General features: G+C 41.0%; 1 protein-coding gene across 5 annotated transcripts in view; it reads left to right on the top strand.

Moving 5' to 3' along the window:
• LOC124253436 (GTPase-activating protein skywalker-like) overlaps nucleotides 1–19,348 on the top strand; it is a 50,757-nt gene that overhangs the window by 23,582 nt on the left and 7,827 nt on the right. For 3 of the 5 annotated variants that reach the window (XM_046687202.1, XM_046687203.1, XM_046687201.1), the window contains exons 3-10: nucleotides 5,826–6,136; nucleotides 8,408–8,509; nucleotides 10,906–11,000; nucleotides 11,495–11,594; nucleotides 12,134–12,355; nucleotides 12,956–13,042; nucleotides 14,969–15,127; nucleotides 18,766–18,974. In XM_046687202.1, coding sequence (XP_046543158.1) covers nucleotides 5,826–6,136; nucleotides 8,408–8,509; nucleotides 10,906–11,000; nucleotides 11,495–11,594; nucleotides 12,134–12,355; nucleotides 12,956–13,042; nucleotides 14,969–15,127; nucleotides 18,766–18,974 — 1,285 coding nt within the window. The remainder of the gene's footprint in view (nucleotides 1–5,825; nucleotides 6,137–8,407; nucleotides 8,510–10,905; nucleotides 11,001–11,494; nucleotides 11,595–12,133; nucleotides 12,356–12,955; nucleotides 13,043–14,968; nucleotides 15,128–18,765; nucleotides 18,975–19,348) is intronic. The other 2 variants (XM_046687204.1, XM_046687205.1) reach the window with 2 other exon arrangements.

Raw genomic sequence — 19,348 nt, 5'->3', positions numbered from 1 at the left:
GATTTCATGCAGTAATTTCTGTATTGTTAATGCTTTCATACATACACAGGTCTTAAAATCTTTAACTTGTCACAAGGTTATTAAATGTTTGTTAATATATTTTTTAAGAAATTATATACTCGCAGTTTATTTCATGGCAAGTGACCTACTTATACTGATCATGGACATGGAGACACTGGTGTACATTGGTTAACAGGTAGAGATAGGATACAGTTGTAAACATACTGGCATGTTTATTGCCTGTCATCAAGGGACAATATAGATACACATGTCAGAGGTCAGCTTCAGTTTCCGAGATGCAGAGGATGACCTACCTTTGATGCAGTTCCAGTGACTGATGCATGAAATGGGTGGAAGAACTATCCGTGTGAAGTTGTTTTCGCCAGATATCAGTGCACATGTACTACTTTTGGGTCTGATTTATTACCTGCAGCTCTTCACAGGGCACCCGTGTGTTTCTTCTCTTGATTGATAGTTTATTTAACTTATCTCCTCAAAGGATTTTGGCAGCACCATTAAATCATATTGATGTAAATGGAACAATTTTGATGAAATTTGTTTCTTTTAACATGTTTAAAGTTAGTCCAGTGGAGACATTATTTTCCTAGTCCGTGGGTTGTTAGTCCGTTCTGGCAGGGCTCCAGATAATTTTTCAACATCAGGAGTATGTACTCCTTATTTTTGAAGTATAGGAGTACTGGAAAAAACTTAAGAGTACATTTAGAGTACTGAATGGAATTTAATGGAGTATCAGTAATCTTGGGTTTCGTTTCATAAACAGGTGTAAACAGTTCAGTGAACAATAAAACAACACTTTTCAGACAAATATATCTGGAAATGATTCTAAGACCGTACACCATTTATGTGCTACGTTTTCTAAATTAGTTCCCATCGTATTGTGCTTATTTTTTTTATCCGTACATACGTCAATATGGCCCTTACCTGGAGCTCTGGTTCTGGACAGTACAAAGTGTTTACTTTGTGAACAATGTCAGTTTTATTTAGTTTGCCAATTTGTTGTAAATCACTGGATTGTTGCATGTCCTCCATATTATTTAGTTGGTTCACAGTTTTGATAGCTGACAAGTGTGAATTTGAAGGGTGGTTTAGCCATTCTCAATGTGCAGTTTTACTCATAATGCACCAAGTGCACACCGCTAAAGCTGCTGAAAGCACTACTTTGTTACCCATGTTTGCACCCAGTTTTCTTTCTCAACTCCCTCAGGAGTATACATTCTTCTGGCAATGGTAAGCATGTGGTAGAGATTTCTCTGGATGACACCCAGTGTCCAGGTGTGGAGCGGGAGACCCACCACTGGCAGCCCAACTGTGCTGGTTGCTTGGGTGCATACACACCAACCCAGAACCTCAGGGACCGTGTCAAAACTACACACACCATTTAATTTGTAGTGCGTGAATTTGTGAATTATGGCTGGGATTGACACTATGTACAGAATCACACCATTCTTCTGTACATTTTGGACTAGTTTTAGATGCTTTTCAGGATTCTGGGGGAAATTCTCTCCACTTTCCTGAATGTCCCTCTAATTGTGGACGGGTAGGTCTGACCTTGATATGTTCACCTGGAAGGGGCATGTACATGTAAACAGACTGATTTATGATGGCTGAGGGTTAATCTTCTGAAGCCCAAGACCAATACCGGGTGATATATAGGTGAATGTCTGAATATGACAGAGAACATGACTGTACACATGGCAGGAGGTCAGTTATTTATTTATACTTTTATCAGATTGGGAATGATTGTGTAGGTCCAGTATGCGGTCTTTCATTATGAGTAACAGGCTTAACACGTTTCTCTTTGTGTCCATTTGTGTACATGAGGAGGCCCTTTGTGGCACTTGAATGCAGTTTATTAAATTATTATTATTATTATTATGGTGATGTGCTGTTGTCATTGCTGTTGAATCTCAGCCAAGATTTCATTGGTCATTCAGAACCAAATGTATATAGCAAAAAGCTATCAAAACTGTAGGGCATTAGGTGGAATATGAAAACAAAATGATGGCAACCGTATCATGGTTAAGAATGAGAAATCAGTTGAATCTATTGATTTGTAAAGTAGAATAGACTGGAATGATTTCTTCACAGCATAAAGACATTGCTGCTTATTTGAGCCATGTTCAGTAAATATGTTTTGCTTTGACAATCCCTTACCAAAGAATAATGGAAAACTGGTTGCCATGGTTATGAAAATTGTGTATCAACAAATTCCACCCTTCCTCATGTTATCTGTGTGTGTCTTTCATTAGGTCACATGCATTTCTTGGAGTGTTACTGTAAATTACCCCATTTGACTTAGAATAGTTCACACAAGTTTAAGAATGATGTGGAAACAAACTGATTGCAAATTTCATGAATTGATCTAAATGTTTTTGAAACAATGCAACTCCAAACAAGCCTTTAAAGTAAAGGAACAAATTAGGTTTATTCATTATTATACTTATGACATCGTCCCTGGTGGTAGTGACCAGGGGTACCGTGGTCAGCTTGACTGTGACTGTTATGTTGGCCTAGGGTTGCCCCTGCTGGTGTCATGGTCAGCTTGACTGTGACTGTTATGTTGGCCTAGGGTTGCCCCTGCTGGTGTCATGGTCAGCTTGACTGTGACTGTTATGCTGGCCTGGGGTTGCCCCTGCTGGTACCATGATGGTCTACAGCGGTACAGGGTGTGTAACACACAAACATAGAGGCTGTCTCTATCTGTCCTGTGGGGATAAGATGGACTCTGTGTGGGAGATGAAGTGACTGACAGCTTGTGGCTCAGACATCATAGGGAAGCCATGGCCACTGTCACACCGACCACTCAGACCAGGGTGGAGAGGGTCTGTGGTTAGCTTCAGTGTTATCAAACCACTTTCAACTTGGAGTGAGTGAGGGAGTTGAGTTTTACACCGCAGTCAGCAATATTACAGCAATATGACGACGGTCTGTAAATAATCGAGTCTGGACCAGACAATCAAATGATCAACAGCATGAACATCGATCTGCGCAACTGGGAACCGATGACATGTGTCAACCAAGTCAGTGAGCCTGACCACCCGATCCCGTTAGTCGCCTCTTACGACAAGCATGGGTTGCTGAAGATCAATATTTTAACCCGGACCTTTCCAGGTTCTTTCATCTTGGAGCATAATATCAAACAGAGTCATTTGTTGACAACTTTACATGCATTTGTGATAAAGCTGGAATATTGCGAACTGTTTTATCAACAATTGGGTGAAATCAAGTAATGGCTACAATGAAATTTCATCACAATGCACTGTAGACTATTGTGATGTCATCAATTCCGATGACGACTCTAACCTCAGCCACTGAATCTAGTTGGCTAAACGTTTTACCCTAAGAAATTGGGTATTATGGTTTTTGAAGTTCAACAGTTAAAAGTATGAGTTTGGATGATGAACAGAATCTCCCCACTGTGTGTTTGATATAAGGGGAAGAGGTGGGGAAGTCTAGTGGTTAAAGCATTTGCTTGTGAAACCGATGATCTGGGTTCAAATCCCCACATTGGTACAATTTGTGAAGCCTAGTATTGGTGTCTCCTGCCATGATATTACTGGAATATTGCTAAAAGTGGGGTTACACCATACTCACACATGGATATCAGGGACATTCAGCTATTATTGTCTGTTTATCTATTTGCCCACCAATTTGCTACTGACCAGAATTGTTCATCAAAATATCTGTAAACCAAGAAAATGTTTCAATAGGTTCTTCAACTGTTGAATAAAGACACAAACCAAGGCAATAATCCTTTGCAACAATTCAGAGCAACACACTCCATGGCTCAACCAACCCCTCGTCTGTCTCACACTCCCTGAACCACATTATTTTCACTTCCACCAAGCCCTTTCTGCCACGTTAAAGCCCTAAGTGATGCGAGTCTAAATTTCCTCAGGTTCAGGTTCTGAAACTCCCATCTCAATGGGGCTCCTTTTCAATTTAAAAGGAATTATTTGTTTCTATCAAAATGTATATATTCAGAGACTAGCATTAGTCTAGACCTGCCCCTTGTGTTGGGTGTGTAGCTGGTGTCCGACGGGTTCTGCTGGAACGTGATTCACTGTTAATACACCGACAATGTGAGATACTGTCGTTGATGATATTAAGAGATATACCTGACTAACAGCCTGTCATGGCTACTGAGATGTGTGGATCATGGTAGCTAGGGGATCAGGTTAATTAATGTTGTTAAACATTTCTGGTGGCGTGTTCGTGAAAGGATGAAATAACAATTATGGGTTCACATACATTTCTTAGATTGTTGTAGGTAACAGGTAAATCTGTTAATGCAAAAAAGGGTAAGTAGACTAAAATATGTTGGCATGTTATCCAGGCCTACCAAAGAAAACTTTCCCGCTGTGCAGAAAAACGCAGAAAAGCCCACATTAATCGTGGAAATAGTAACATAAACATAATACCTCGCTACTGAAACAGTAAAAACGGCCACTTTAAATCGCTTACACTGCATCATAAAACAAGGAGCCCACAACTTCGATTTTGCGCATGCGCACTTGGAAGTTAAAGTCTCGACCGCATGTTGACATTTTCCAGCTTGGACATTCCTTTTTAACTATTTCAATTGTGTTATTTGGCATTTATCATCATGATACTTGTGTGCACACTTGTTTAGTTTACTTTCCATGGGTATGAAACGATTGACAGCAATTATTTCAACATATTTAATACTTTTTCTACGCGAGGCGATTCACGGTTGCTCGGAAATTGGAAAGACGCCCGGATCATAATGTGCACGCGCAGTAGAGGTCAAAGTTCGCTGATATAAAAATGTTGCAGTTTCATAGTTTTTCGTTGCCGTTTTTACTGTTTCAGTAGCGAGGTAATGTGTTTAATGTGGGCTTTTCTGCGTTTTTCTGCACAGTGGGAAAGTTTTCTTTGGTAGGCCTGTTAACTACATAGAGAATACTAACGATGTACCGTGTGATACCATATTTATGAAACGAGTGAATCATGGTTTGGTATCTAACGAGCGAAAGCGATTTAGATACCAATACCATTCACGAGTTTCATAAATATGGTATTACACTGGACATAGTTTAGTATTTAATAATTACTCACCCAACATTAGCAATATAATATCGAGCAAAGTACTTCTTTCCAAAGAATTCAACGAGTGTGATGACTCGTAGCTTTCCACGAGTCAAGCAAGGTCTAATACTATTGTGACAGAGGTTTTAGCATTGTGACGTCATAACTGTAAACCAGTTTTACGTCATACATACGGCACCACGTGATGTTATTACACAATGTGTAATAACATTGTAAAATTATTAAACAGTGATATCTTCAATGGGTGAGTAATAAGTTATTATCCCAAACTGGGATATCACCCTGAGGATATATTGCTGCAGTGTAGATGCATCACTTCAGCCTTGTGCAATGCTAAGAACCAATTGCTTGCAAGAAATGTACAGCACCTTTTTGTTGGGCACTAAATTTTAGCCCCTTTCAATGGTGCCAATCACTGACTGTAGTTGCTTTAAACATTCCTGACTGCATCAGCTGATCTTATGTTCGTCGGCTTGTCATCGATCCATTATGTTCTTCATTAAGGGGAGCCAGCGAAGTGGTTGTCAAGCTCCCATTTTTAGCAGAGTGTGGATGTGGATCGAGCGTTTGCAGACCCTCCCACCCTCCCTCCCTTCCACTCTCACTCACTCACTCACTCACTCACTCACTCACTCACTCACTCACTCACTCACTCACTCACTCACTCACTCACTCACTCACTCACTCACTCACTCACTCACTCACTCACTCACTCACTCTTCTACTTTTTACAGTTATGATGGACGACATCCCCCTGCCGGGGTTTGTCGACCAAGTCAACCTGACCTCGTATCATCTGTCCCACGAGGGGTTGCACCTCATCACCAAGATCGTCGCCATCATCAACCATACCAACCCCGACGTAAGCTACAGCCCTGCTGCCTTCTCTGTGGCCAGCCTCTTCCTCCACTATATGGGCCCCTCCGACGTCTACAACTGCCTCTACGCTCTACTTACAAGCAAAGACACTCGCTATCTCACTCAGACAAGTATCTCTCTTGATGCATCCAAACTAGTACTGAGGGATTTGACCAAGAAGTATGCAGTAAGTATTCCGTGCAATTAGCTTCCATCGTGTGTTTTCACTTCAATGTTTGGTGTATTTGTTCATTGATCCTCAATGATTCTGCATGTTTAGGAGATAAACATCATGTGTTGGCCAATTTCCGGGTATTATTGTGTATTTGAAGCACAGGAATTCATTTGGAACCGGCGGCATCAGCCAGAGGTATCAAATGGAATATTCCCGTGCTTCAAATACTCAATAACACCCGGAAATTGGCCAACACATGATGTTTATCGACACTGTAAACTCAAAAGTAAACCAAAAGGTCCACACACGTTTTTGTGTCTGCACTCATTGACATTGAGTACGGGTACAGCAGAGAAATGTCATCAGCTGACCGTTTCGGCTGTCTCCCATGTTAGCATCTGGAACTGCTCATTTGTGACGCCATTCGGACTTTACGTCACAATATGATTTCATGACGTCATCACAGTTGACGACGTAACAATACAATGGTGTGAGCAATGTTTGTATGTATTAATACGCAGCAAAATTCCGGGAATCGAATACCATTTGATCACGTTTTTCAACCAAAACACCGTGACTTTTGGTTTACAATTATTTACAAGTTATAGAAGTCGCAAATTCTCAAGGCATCAAATGCTTCACATTCTTCTTGATAAAAGTAATTTTTATTTTATTTATTTTGAGGGGTCGTACGTGATATCCTTTTATTTTCTGTCTAGTTCAAGATAAGAGGTTGAATCAAACCTGTACACATTCACATGTAATAATACTGGATGTTGAAGTCATGTTCTCACAACTAATGTCATGTGTCATGGTGATGCTAGATTCAGTTGCATGAGGCCGATATTTGGGCCACATTTGCTCAAAGGCCGGTATTCGGGACACACTTACTCAAGGACCGGTATGCGGGCCACACATGCTCAAAGGCGATATTTCGGCCACACATGCTGAAAGGCGGATATTCGGGCCACACATGCTGAAAGGCCGATATTTGGGCCACACTTCCTGAAATGCCGATATTTGGGCCACACTTCCTTTAAGGCCGATATTCGGGCCACACTTGCTCAGAGGCCGATATTCGGGCCACAGATGCTCAAAGGGCGATATTCGGGCCACACTTGCTCAAAGGCCGATAATTGGGCCACACATGCTCAAAGGGCGATATTTGGGCCATACTTGCTCAAAGGCCGATAATCGGGCCACACACGCTGAAAGGGCGATATTTGGGCTACACTTGCTCAAAGGCAGATATTCGGGCTACACTTGCTGTAAGGCCGATATTTGGGCCGACCTTGCTCAAAGGGCAATATTTGGGCCATACTTGCTCAAAGACTGATATTCGGGCCACACTTGCTCAAAGGCCAGTATTCGGGCCACAGATGCTCAAAGGCCGTTATTTGGGCGACACTTGCTCAAAGGCCGATATTTGGGCCACATTTGCTCAAAGGCCGGTATTCGGGCCACACTTACTCAAGGGCCCGGTATTCGGGCCACACATGCTCAAAGGCGATATTTCGGCCACACTTGCTCAAAGGCCGATAATCAGGTCACACATGCTGAAAGGCCGATATTCGGGCCACACATGCTGAAAGGCCGATATTCGGGCCACACTTGCTCAAAGGACAATATTCAGTTGAAAAGGATGAGGCTTTTATATTAAGTTATTGCTGCAGTGAACATGCTAAATGCTGTTTCAAACACCTGAATCTAAAAAAATGCCGGTTTTGAGCAAGATCTACCAGCCAAAGGCATATAGTTTATTATCCTAGATAAATCTGTGTAAACATGAAAGGTGATTCATCAAGATTCTATGTCATTCTTTGTCTGGTCATTATGCTCATCCAGAGGAAATGATGTATGCCATAGATAATTGGTTTCCATCAAGTTTATAGAAGACATTCCATCAGTTGCCTTGACATCACATCAACTGACATCCCTGATAACTCTGCTATGGAACTGGGTTAGCTGTACTGTACTTGAGCTCAAGACTCTGGTTATGTCTGCTTACAAACTGGATGAGAAATAGAATTTCACCATGATGATTTTTATCTCAAATTTATCTACACTTGTTGATAAAAGTTTAAATCTCCTTTGCATTCTGAATATTTGATATAAAACAACACTGGGGTTGAATTTATAGTTCCAAATCAAGCTAACATGGACCTCATCATAGAACTTGTCTACTATTCAAACCGATGTTAAGCCTAATTCATCCAACTTGATTTAATCACTCTCACTTGATTTATTTGAATGTAGAGTAGAACATGTTTTTATTCAATTCAGAAGTCGGCCTATGTTCACATTGTGCGACAGAGCAGCAACACAGAGGCTGTGTTTGAGAACTGGTTGTGGTGGATCTATCGGGACCTGCCCTTCTCTCACCTGGTACGTACCTCACACTCACTCGCTTATTCACTCATGGTGGCGCATAGACATTTGTAGTATTGTACATAAAAAAAAATCAAATTCTGTTGCTTAACACACTGTGTAGAGTGATAATGTCTACAGTTATCATCCCAAACTGGCTTCCAGGGGTGATATATCAAGTGATATATCCAAGAATATGACATCACAATCAAATGACATCACTGATCTTCATGATACAGGAAGACCTTAGCTGTACTTTTACAAACTGAAAAATAAGAAGAGCTTGACAGATAGAATCTCAGCATTGTGGATTTTTATATCAAACAGATCAACTTGTGTTCAGAAAACTTTTACACAGCTGATTGAAGTGTATATGCATTTGATCTCATGATGAGGGTGAGATTCTCCGTGTCTGGTACTATGGAAGAGAGGTCAGGTATCGGTCCAAACGGTTGCATAAGGACACAATATATTAAAATAGATTTTCAAATTTTCAAAAATGGAATGTGTGAAGTAATATTTTTGGGTTTTGAATGTCTGCAAGGGCTGTTTGTGTGAGATATTTCATCAAGAAGTAGAGCATAGACCACAAGGAATTACAGGTTATCTGTCCATGTGTGAGATATTTCATCAAGAAGTAGAGCATAGACCACAAGGAATTACAGGTTATCTGTCCATGTGTGAGATATTTCATCAAGAAGTAGAGCATAGACCACAAGGAATTACAGGTTATCTGTCCAGAAAGAAGAACATAATTAATTTGAGTAGTTTGGCAAATGTGAGTATATGTTATTGCTGATGTGTAAATTTTCTAGTAGCAAAAAAATATTGTAGCCAAAGATAGATACTTATTACTCAAGATTTAAACATAATTATTTTTAAAGACACAAAAATGACTCTTTTGATGCCAAAATAGGCATAAGATTAAAGGGTTTTCAAGCATAAAAACGTGAGTCCTTTTGTGCAAGGATGTTGAGCCAGTGTTGAGACAGCTTGCAGTGAAGGTCCTCTTCCTGTAGAGCAGCGTTTGTTTAGGCATGTCTACCTGACCACAACACGTCGAGACGCTGTCACCACGCTGTGTCAGGCAGCGCTGTGATCAAGGAGGCAGGACCTTTCTCCTGTGGGGCGAATATTTGTCTGAGATTAAAGAACTTGTACTTTATCCGACGGATCTGCAGGATATAAATAACAATACAATCGCTGTCTTATTTAGATTGATGGGTTCATCGTGGGGAACGGATTAATTAGTGTCGCATCATTTGGATAATTGATATGGATAGTTTGAAGTGATGAATTGATAATTTATGTTGTGAATTTTTATTGTGTCAAATTATCTGGTTATTGATACTGATGGATGATGTGAGTGGTGGAATAATTAAAACTGATGATGTTTAATTATCTGAATTATTAGTGACGATTACTACCATATTTGGGCAATACTTAGAGTGTTCCTCTGAAGAACAGGTGAGAAGACATTTTTCCCTACTTTGTTGCATTCCTTTTTAATTGGTAGAATATGTTTGTTTGTATTTTGTCTATATTATAGCTGTGAAATGGTACACATATGGTCATAAGGCTTCATGCGACAATACGGTAAATGCACATGGTGTGTCAGTATATGGCAAAAATATTTACTACTCATTTAATGACGACCCATGCCAGATTGTGGGTTCAAATCCTGCTTCGCCCTGATTTAGCTTGGATTGTCTGCACCAGACTTGTTTCACTCAAGTGGTAACTGTTAGTGTTAGGGCTGCAATGATTTGGTTCAATTCATCAAGAATCGAATCTGACAGTTTTTTTTCAATTTTCGATAACCATTATCACTATTTCGATTGCGATATTTCAATGCCTATTTAAATTATTTCCACACAGCCAGAACATAATTTTGACTCCCAACTTGAGCAGTTTTGAGCGCTGAAATAAGGCAAAACCTGATTAATTGATGTCGGGCTAATTATCCAATGAGAATTGTTGTTAGTAGACATCGCCGAGTTTGTCAATGGATTTCACACTAAATCGACGACTCCGAGAGTTAAATGAAATCTGATGTTTTTACTTGTTTGAAGAATCGAATCGAAAATGATCAAATCGAAGGTCCAATATCGAAAATCGTTTGAATCGAGGTGTGGGTGAATCGTTGCAGCCCTAGTAACTGTCTGACACCTGCATCACCTTAGGCTTTCCTCGCACGTAATGCTGACACACCACGATTGGAACACTGTTAGACAGTTTGAAGTGGTGCTGAACCTCACTCACTCATAAAGTGATCCAGCAACTTTGAGAATGATGAGCACAATATATGGGAAAGTCCGTCACTTGGTCTAGTGTTGTGGCTTAAAGTCCGTCACTTGGTCTAGTGTTGTGGCTTATATTATTATGTCAACTCGGGCACATTGCATGTGTTGCAGGTGAAGATTACAGACTGCTTTCTGGTGGAGGGTGTAAAGGTCCTGTACCGAGCTGTACTAGCCGTTCTCATACTGTACGCTAAATACTCAGGTAAGCAGCATACTGTACGCTAAATACTCAGGTGAGGAGATTACTGTACACTAAATACTCAGGTGAGGAGATTACTGTACACTAAGTACTCAGGTGAGGAGATTACTGTACACTAAGTACTCAGGTGAGGAGATTACTGTACACTAAGTACTCAGGTGAGGAGATTACTGTACACAAAGTACTCAGGTGAGGAGATTACTGTACACTAAGTACTCAGGTGAAGAGATTACTGTACACTAAGTACTCAGGTGAGGAGATTACTGAGTAGTAATATGAGATGATATAAATGTGATGATTCGCTCCAATTAGTGATAACGTGTCATGATATACACTGAGTGTTAAATAACTTGTGGTAATATACACTAAGTGGTAGATAACATGATGATATACACTGTAGTAGATAATGTCATAATGTGAAGATATTCACTCAGTGGTAGATAACATCTGATGATGCCAGTGGTAAGATGGGTTATTATTTGATCTCCATGTTGCAGGTAGGCGAACTGCCTCAAACGGAGAACCTGTCAGTGTCAACATCTCCAACAACATCAGCCGATTCTGTGAAAAGATGCCGGTGGATGTCACTAAGTTTTTGAAGGTGAGACTGACACTGAGAAGTAGATAACATATTATGATATATGTAGAGACAGACAGAGTTGTAGATAACATGGGATGATTTACACAGAGTATTGGATATCGTGAGTGTTCTTGAGGGGTCCTGTGCAAAGAGCACATGTCACAAATCAGTTCAAGTTAAGCAACAATGGTTGCTGAGAGTCCTCAGATTGGTGACCATGTTTGGCAGCCTGACTCCTGAAAGTTTCTTAGAGTTCAGTCCTGCCCCACACCATTGCACATGTGACAGGTTTTTCCCGCTGACAAGGAACTTTGTTCATAATATGCCACTGTTAACCCAGCTGTGCAGCGTGGGTTACAGTACATGCTGATCCACTAACTGGTGTATTACTGTTATTGCTTTGAGCATACACCTTGTGTGTGGAGGTTAGAGCAGTATACGTTCACACATTAATATTGTTATTGTATGATGAGATGCACTGTGTAAGAGAAAACAAAAGGAATTTGGACAAGCAAAATGACATTTAATACTTAACAAATTTAAAATTGTTCATGATACAGATTGCCTTCGGTATCCGTGGCTTGTCTCGGAAGGAAATCCATCGTCTGGAGTTAAAGCACGAGATGTACATCAACAGCCGAAATTTTGTCCAGTCCACCAAGAATGACCTCATGATGAGACGTGCGTCCACACACTCCATCGGAGTACCAATGTCAAGGTCATTTAGTGGACCAATCATCATGCAGCATATGAAAGGGTCAAGTGTTCTCACACCTGATATGGTGAGTGCATTGAAAATTTGAAAACAGTTTATGAAACTATACGAGATTGGATTGAAATGTTGCATAATTAATGACAATAAATGAATATTGTATAGCTATCAGGAAGTGTCTGGTCTAAAGAAATTGGCCAAAGTGAAAAAAATGTTTTTAATCAGAAAATAAAAAGTTCATTTGCCTTGTGGCATTATGACTGACAACTAAGATCAAGGTTTCCAATCCGATTTTCTCCCCATTTATCATTTCTGATTGTTGAATGTCATTCGGGATTTGAGTTCAATTTTGTCAGTTATGGTAAAGTCACAAATGACTGTTATTTTGTTGATGTGATTTTTGGCTCACTCAAATGTGTCCAAATGGATATGATTCTGAAAAGTCAAAGATCTCATCTAGTATTTTAACCTATGATGAACAGATACGGACAGGACTAAGGGAGACAACCGTGAAATTGTATAATGTTAGTAGACTAACAGGCCTACCTACTACTACTGGACCTGAATAATTTAGGGCTTCCAGCCACAGTAAGCAGACTCGCTGTGTGACAACTGAGAAACTGTTCCAAGCAGCTCTAAACCTAACTCACTCACTCACTTTTGTTACAAGCAGCCATCCACATCTCGGGGTAGGTCCAGATCTCTCGGGATACTCGTTTTCCCAAATTTCAAAAGTAGCATTATCACTCAGGATGATGTGAGTATATGGGGAGATAACTCTGTTGTGTAGCATGGGCACGTCATTGGTGGCCATCTTGCTTCTGTTCCCTTTTCAGTTTGTTTTCTTTATGCACAGCGTTCATTTGTTCTATGAATGATGTGAACAGTTTTAGCTTTTGTTTTTTTCTGTCAAAAGGCACGGTTTCTTTTCAACTTGACCGAACCAGTGCTGATCATGAAGATATTAGGACATGGCTGAATATACTTTCGCTTTGTGATTGAGAGACTGTCTTCTTTTTAAATAGTGTTAAAGATGTTCTAATTAAAAGAATATAATGTCAGAGGAATGAGTTCAGTTTTAATCATGATGTATCAATGTAGTAATTCTTCTGGCGGCATATCTTAAGGGATAGTACGGTAGCCTTGTGGTTAAAGTGTTTGTTCATCACACCAAAGGACATTCCCTTGGTACCATGTGTGAAGCCAATATCAGGTGTCCCTAGCCATTATATTGCTGGAAGGTTGTTAAAATTGGTGTAAATGCATGCTTAACACTCTCTCACTACAGATAACTTCTGGTGCTTGGTTAGTCCTTCTGAAATCCTATGAATGTCAGTTCTTTTCTTCTGATGTGATACCTGAGAACTCCTTGTTGGATAGAATGTTGCATCAGGTGAACCTCTTCCAAACTTTAACTGCCCAGTCTACATGAAGAATGCATGGGCTCTTTAGTCAGACAGATTTCAGCTTTCAAAAATTATTCAGCTTCTGAAAATAGGATCTGGTCAGCTCAGAATCCACATAATGTGTGAGTTGGGAATCCACTGCATGGTATCTGAACTAGCTAGAATCAACACTTCTCCAGACTAATACCAACACACAGACAGGCAGACTATTTAGTCTTCATTACTGGGTTTTTACTGCAGGGTGTGTAACATATGTTATATTTGGGATTACACCTTCATTGTATAGTACAGATTCTAGTACTTTTGTTGGGTTGAGTCCCATCCGGGATTCAGACCCACACCTTCAGAGTCAGGCACCTAATTGCCAGCACACAAAATCATATGCCTAACCCGCTCAGCACCGTAACTTCCAAAACAAATGTAAGTCGGTCAACTGGTGTGTAGCAGTAGGATATAGCAAAATGCTGTCAATCATAACCCAGGAAACAGAGTCTGCTGTTTGTATGGTTCAGATAATTGATGATGTAATGTTGAATAAAACTCACAGTTGTGTGTCAGTCTTTTTCTTTCTTTCTTTAGATGTATTCTAGTATGCATGACAATCAAAGTTATTTTTGGCTTTTTGTTCTTATCTGTGTTTATCATGGTACTCATTTGAATGTTTTGTCTTCCTGTTCTACATCTTAAACCTTGAATGTTGCTAAAGTTTGATCTTGTGTGACATCCATCTCATTTGATGTACTAGAGAATAACTATATGTATAATGAATGCTCCCTATCTGGGTGATACTGACTGCTCCCCTTCTGGTGCATCTTGGGTCGTGGCCAGTGACATGCACTATGTGTGTACAAGCTTCCTATCAACATCTCCAAGTAAAGCCTGACTGTTTCCTGGGGTCTTTTGCTGAGGACATAATCTGTTCTGTCGTAAGGTAGCCCAGTGGTTAAAGCGTTTATTCATCACGGTAATAGTCCAGGTTTGAATCCTTACACAGCAGTGTGTGGCATTCAACAAAAGACAAACTAAAACCAAAGAGAAACTAAAATAGTCTCGAATCAATTATTCCGTTTACCATGTATACCTTTCCTACAGTCTGTTAACGACCCCCGAATATGGTGAAAGGAATGCTACTATTTGCTCATGATTTCTTTATCGGGGAATACATTAATCCCGAAAATTGTTAATTCAGGAAAATTGTTAGTGCACACCATTTTACAGGTAAGCTACTCTTTAGGGAGTAGGTGTGTTTATGTACAACTTAGACTGTCTTGTTGTAGTTGCACACGGTATGGAGCTGGCTGCCGGCACGGCTGTCAGTATGTGTACCGGAGCTCCTTTTCACGTCCGAGGAGCACGGCACCAGTTTGAGAACGGTCTACAGCAAGATTGAGTCCAGGCAGCAGACACTTTTCTTTATACGCAACACAGAGAATGAGGTGAGATTAACTTGTGAAAAGGCAAGAATTGTTATTATATGCAACACAGAGAATGAGGTGAGATTTACTTGTGAAAAGGCAAGAATTGTTTTAAAACTTTAGATATGAATCTGCTGACTCCCCAATATGTAAACATGACAAACAAGTAGAATGTCAAACAGTTTGTTTTCTATTTGGCTAACTAGAAATGTAAAACTAGCTCAAGTTAACAGGTTAATGTATTCTAGGTTAATGTATTCTAGCCACCAAAACAATCAATACCATGCACATGCTGTTAAATAGGCATTTTGTGCTGGTTCAGCAAAAAACGTTTCTCTTTAGCCTGCACCAGTATTTGCAACAGCTTGGGGCTGGTGTTATTGATTTTCTTTACACAAACCGTAGGTCCAAGAGAGGCATTGTTGTACAGTAGTTAGGCCTGTTATAATCAGCTGTTAGATATGAATCTTGTGAAAATATGTCAATGCAGTAGAGGTTTAATTAGATGACACCCTTCATAAGTGTAATGTTTAGATACTGAACTGAAAGCATGAAAGGGAAATATAACATCTGGAAAGCAAAACTGGATATATTCTGTAAGTGCAACTCAAATATATTGCCTGGTTAGAAACAAACAAACATGGAGATGACCTCTAATAAATTTTGGAAGAGCAAACAGAAAAAGAAATGTCTTTCTCTTTCAGTTATGTTCCCCCTTACCTTACAATAAAGCAAGAATTATTATGGATCTCTTGTCCTTTCTGAAAATCGATTGTTTTGTTTGTTGGGCTGTAGAGATAGGCTGCAATACATTGGGACCTGCATTGGGTATAAAATGGACATATTAGCAACATGTGATATTCATCTTCAAGCAAGTTTTAATTACATTTGTTACAAACTATTTTATTATATGGGACGTTCTTTTTGTATATTCGAGTTATGTAGCATCAAAATTTGATGAACATTCGCATTAATTGATCAATACAGTTGGGATACGATGATATGCAAGTCAGTGAGCCTGACTCGTTATTTCTGTTTTACAGGTCCGTTCTGTTCCGCTTGTTATCTCTGATTTATAGGTGTTCGGTGCCTTCTGTTCATCCCGTTATCTCTGATTTACAGGTGTTCGGTGCCTTCTGTGCAGCCCGTTATCTCTGATTTACAGGCCTTCAGTCCCTTCTGTTCATCCCGTTATCTTTGATTTATAGGTGTTTGGTGCCTTCTGTTCATCCCGTTATCTCTGATTTACAGGTGTTTGGTGCCTTCTGTTCATCCCGTTATCTCTGATTTACAGGTGTCCGGTGCCTTCTGTTCATCCCGTTATCTCTGATTTACTGGTGTTCGGTGCCTTCTGTTCATCCCGTTATCTCTGATTTATAGGTGTTCGGTGCCTTCTGTTCATCCCGTTATCTCTGGTTTATAGGTGTTCGGTGCCTTCTGTTCATCCCGTTTTCTCTGGTTTATAGGTGTTCGGTGCCTTCTGTTCATCGCGTTATCTCTGATTTACAGGTGTTCGGCCCATTCTGTTCATCCCGTTATCTCTGATTTAAAGGCCTTCAGCCCCTTCTGTTCCGCTTGTTATCTCTGATTTATAGGTGTCCGGTGCCTTCTGTTCATCCCGTTATCTCTGATTTACAGGTGTTCGGTGCCTTCTGTTCATCCCGTTATCTCTGATTTACAGGCCTTCAGCCCCTTCTGTTCCGCTTGTTATCATTGATTTATAGGTGTCCGGTGCCTTCTGTTCATCCCGTTATCTCTGATTTATAGGTGTCCGGTGCCTTCTGTTCCGCCCGTTATCTCTGATTTATAGGTGTTCGGTGCCTTCTGTTCATCCCGTTATCTCTGACTACAGGCATTCGGTGCCTTCTCTTCATCCCGTTATCTCTGATTTATAGGTGTTCGGTGCCTTCTGTTCAACCCGTTATCTCTGATTTAAAGGCCTTCAGTCCCTTCTGTTCATCCCGTTATCTCTGATTTACAGGCCTTCAATGCCTTCTGTTCCGCTTGTTATCTCTGATTTACAGGCATTCGGTGCCTTCTGTTCATCCCGTTATCTCTGATTTATAGGTGTTGGGTGCCTTCTGTTCATCCCCTTATCTCTGATTTATAGGTGTTCGGCCCCTCTGTTCATCCCGTTATCTCTGGTTTATAGGTGTTCGGTGCCTTCTGTTCATCCCGTTATCTCTGATTTACAGGTGTTTGGTGCCTTCTGTTCATCCCGTTATCTCTGATTTACAGGCCTTCAGCCCCTTCTGTTCCGCTTGTTATCTCTGATTTATAGGTGTCCGGTGCCTTCTGTTCATCCCGTTATCTCTGATTTATAGGTGTTCGGTGCCTTCTGTTCATCTCGTTATCTCTGATTTACAGGTGTTCGGCCCCTTCTGTTCATCCCGTTATCTCTGATTTACTGGTGTCCGGTGCCTTCTGTTCATCCCGTTATCTCTGATTTATAGGTGTCCGGTGCCTTCTGTTCCGCCCGTTATCTCTGATTTATAGGTGTTTGGTGCCTTCTGTTCATCCCGTTATCTCTGACTACAGGCATTCGGTGCCTTCTCTTCATCCCGTTATCTCTGATTTATAGGTGTTCGGTGCCTTCTGTTCAACCCGTTATCTCTGATTTAAAGGCCTTCAGTCCCTTCTGTTCATCCCGTTATCTCTGATTTACAGGCCTTCAATGCCTTCTGTTCCGCTTGTTATCTCTGATTTACAGGCTTTCGGTGCCTTCTGTTCATCGCGTTATCTCTGATTTACAGGTGTTCGGTGCCTTCTGTTCCGCTTGTTATCTCTGATTTATAGGTGTTCGGTGCCTTCTGTTCATCCCATTATCTCTGATTTACAGGTGTTCGGTGCCTTCTGTTCATCCCGTTATCTCTGATTTACAGGTGTTCGGTGCCTTCTGTTCATCTCGTTATCTCTGATTTACAGGTGTTCGGTGCCTTCTGTTCATCCCGTTATCTCTGATTTACAGGTGTCCGGTGCCTTCTGTTCATCCCGTTATCTCTGATTTACAGGTGTTCGGTGCCTTCTGTTCATCCTGTTATCTCTGATTTACAGGTGTTTGGTGCCTTCTGTTCATCCCGTTATCTCTGATTTACAGGTGTTCCGTGACTTCTGTTCATCTCGTTATCTCTGATTTACAGGTGTTGGGTGCCTTCTGTTCATCCCGTTATCTCTGATTTACAGGTGTTGGGTGCCTTCTTCTGTTCATTTACTGGTGTTCGGTGCCTTCTGTTCATCTGCTATCTCTGATTTATAGGTGTTCGTGCCTTCTGTTCATCCCGTTATCTCTGATTTATAGGTGTTCGGGTGCCTTCTGTTCATCCTTGTTATCTGATTTATAGGTGTTCGTGCCTTCTGTTCATCCCCTCAGTGCCTTCTGTTCATCCCCGTTATCTCTGGTTTATAGGTGTTGGGTGCCTTCTGTTCATCCCGTTATCTCTGATTTACAGGCGTTCGTGCCTTCTGTTCATCCCCTTATCTCTGATTTACAGGTGTTCGGCCCCTTCTGTTCATCCCGTTATCTCTGGTTTATAGGCGTTACGTGGCTTGTGTTCATCGCGTTATCTCTGATTTACAGGTGTTCAGCTCCTTCTGTTCAACTCGTTATCTGTTTTACAGGTGTTTGGCACCTTCTCTTCAGCTCATTATCTGTTTTACAGGTGTTCGGCGCCTTCTGTTCAGCTTCCTGGCAGCAGAGGAAGACAAAGGAGAAGAATCTCTCCTATTTCGGCACTGGTGAGACCTTCATCTTCACGCTGTACCCCGTCAAGTTAAAGTATGACTGGGTGGGACTCCTGTATGAAGATATCCCCAACACAGCAAACATGTTCCTGGCTGGCGACACCTCCGTACTCACCATTGGCGGCGGGTAAGTCTCCACCACAGTGTGACCCTGTCGGGAGTCTTGGTTAAAATATATGCCCAGTATCCTGTACTGGAGTAGACCCTGTGGGGAGTCTGGGTTAGAGAAGGGGCCAGTATCCTGTACTGGTTAGTTGGGGAGTCTGGGTTAGAATAGGGGCCAGTATCCTGTACTGGTTGTAAGAGTTGACCCTGTGGGGAGTCTGGGTTAGAATAGGGGCCAGTATCCTGTACTGGTTGTAAGAGGCGACCCTGTGGGGAATCTGGGTTAGAATAGGAGCCAGTATCTTGTACTGGTTGTAAGAGGCTTGTTGTTTCTGGATGGGGACAGTCACATGATCACCCAATAAAGGGTCAAGTGTTTTCAGTGTGTTTCATTTG

Source organism: Haliotis rubra, unplaced genomic scaffold (genome assembly GCF_003918875.1).
Source record: "Haliotis rubra isolate DU_JTF1 unplaced genomic scaffold, ASM391887v1 Scf540, whole genome shotgun sequence".
NCBI lineage: Eukaryota > Metazoa > Mollusca > Gastropoda > Lepetellida > Haliotidae > Haliotis > Haliotis rubra.
This window is presented reverse-complemented; position numbering and strand designations above follow the sequence as displayed.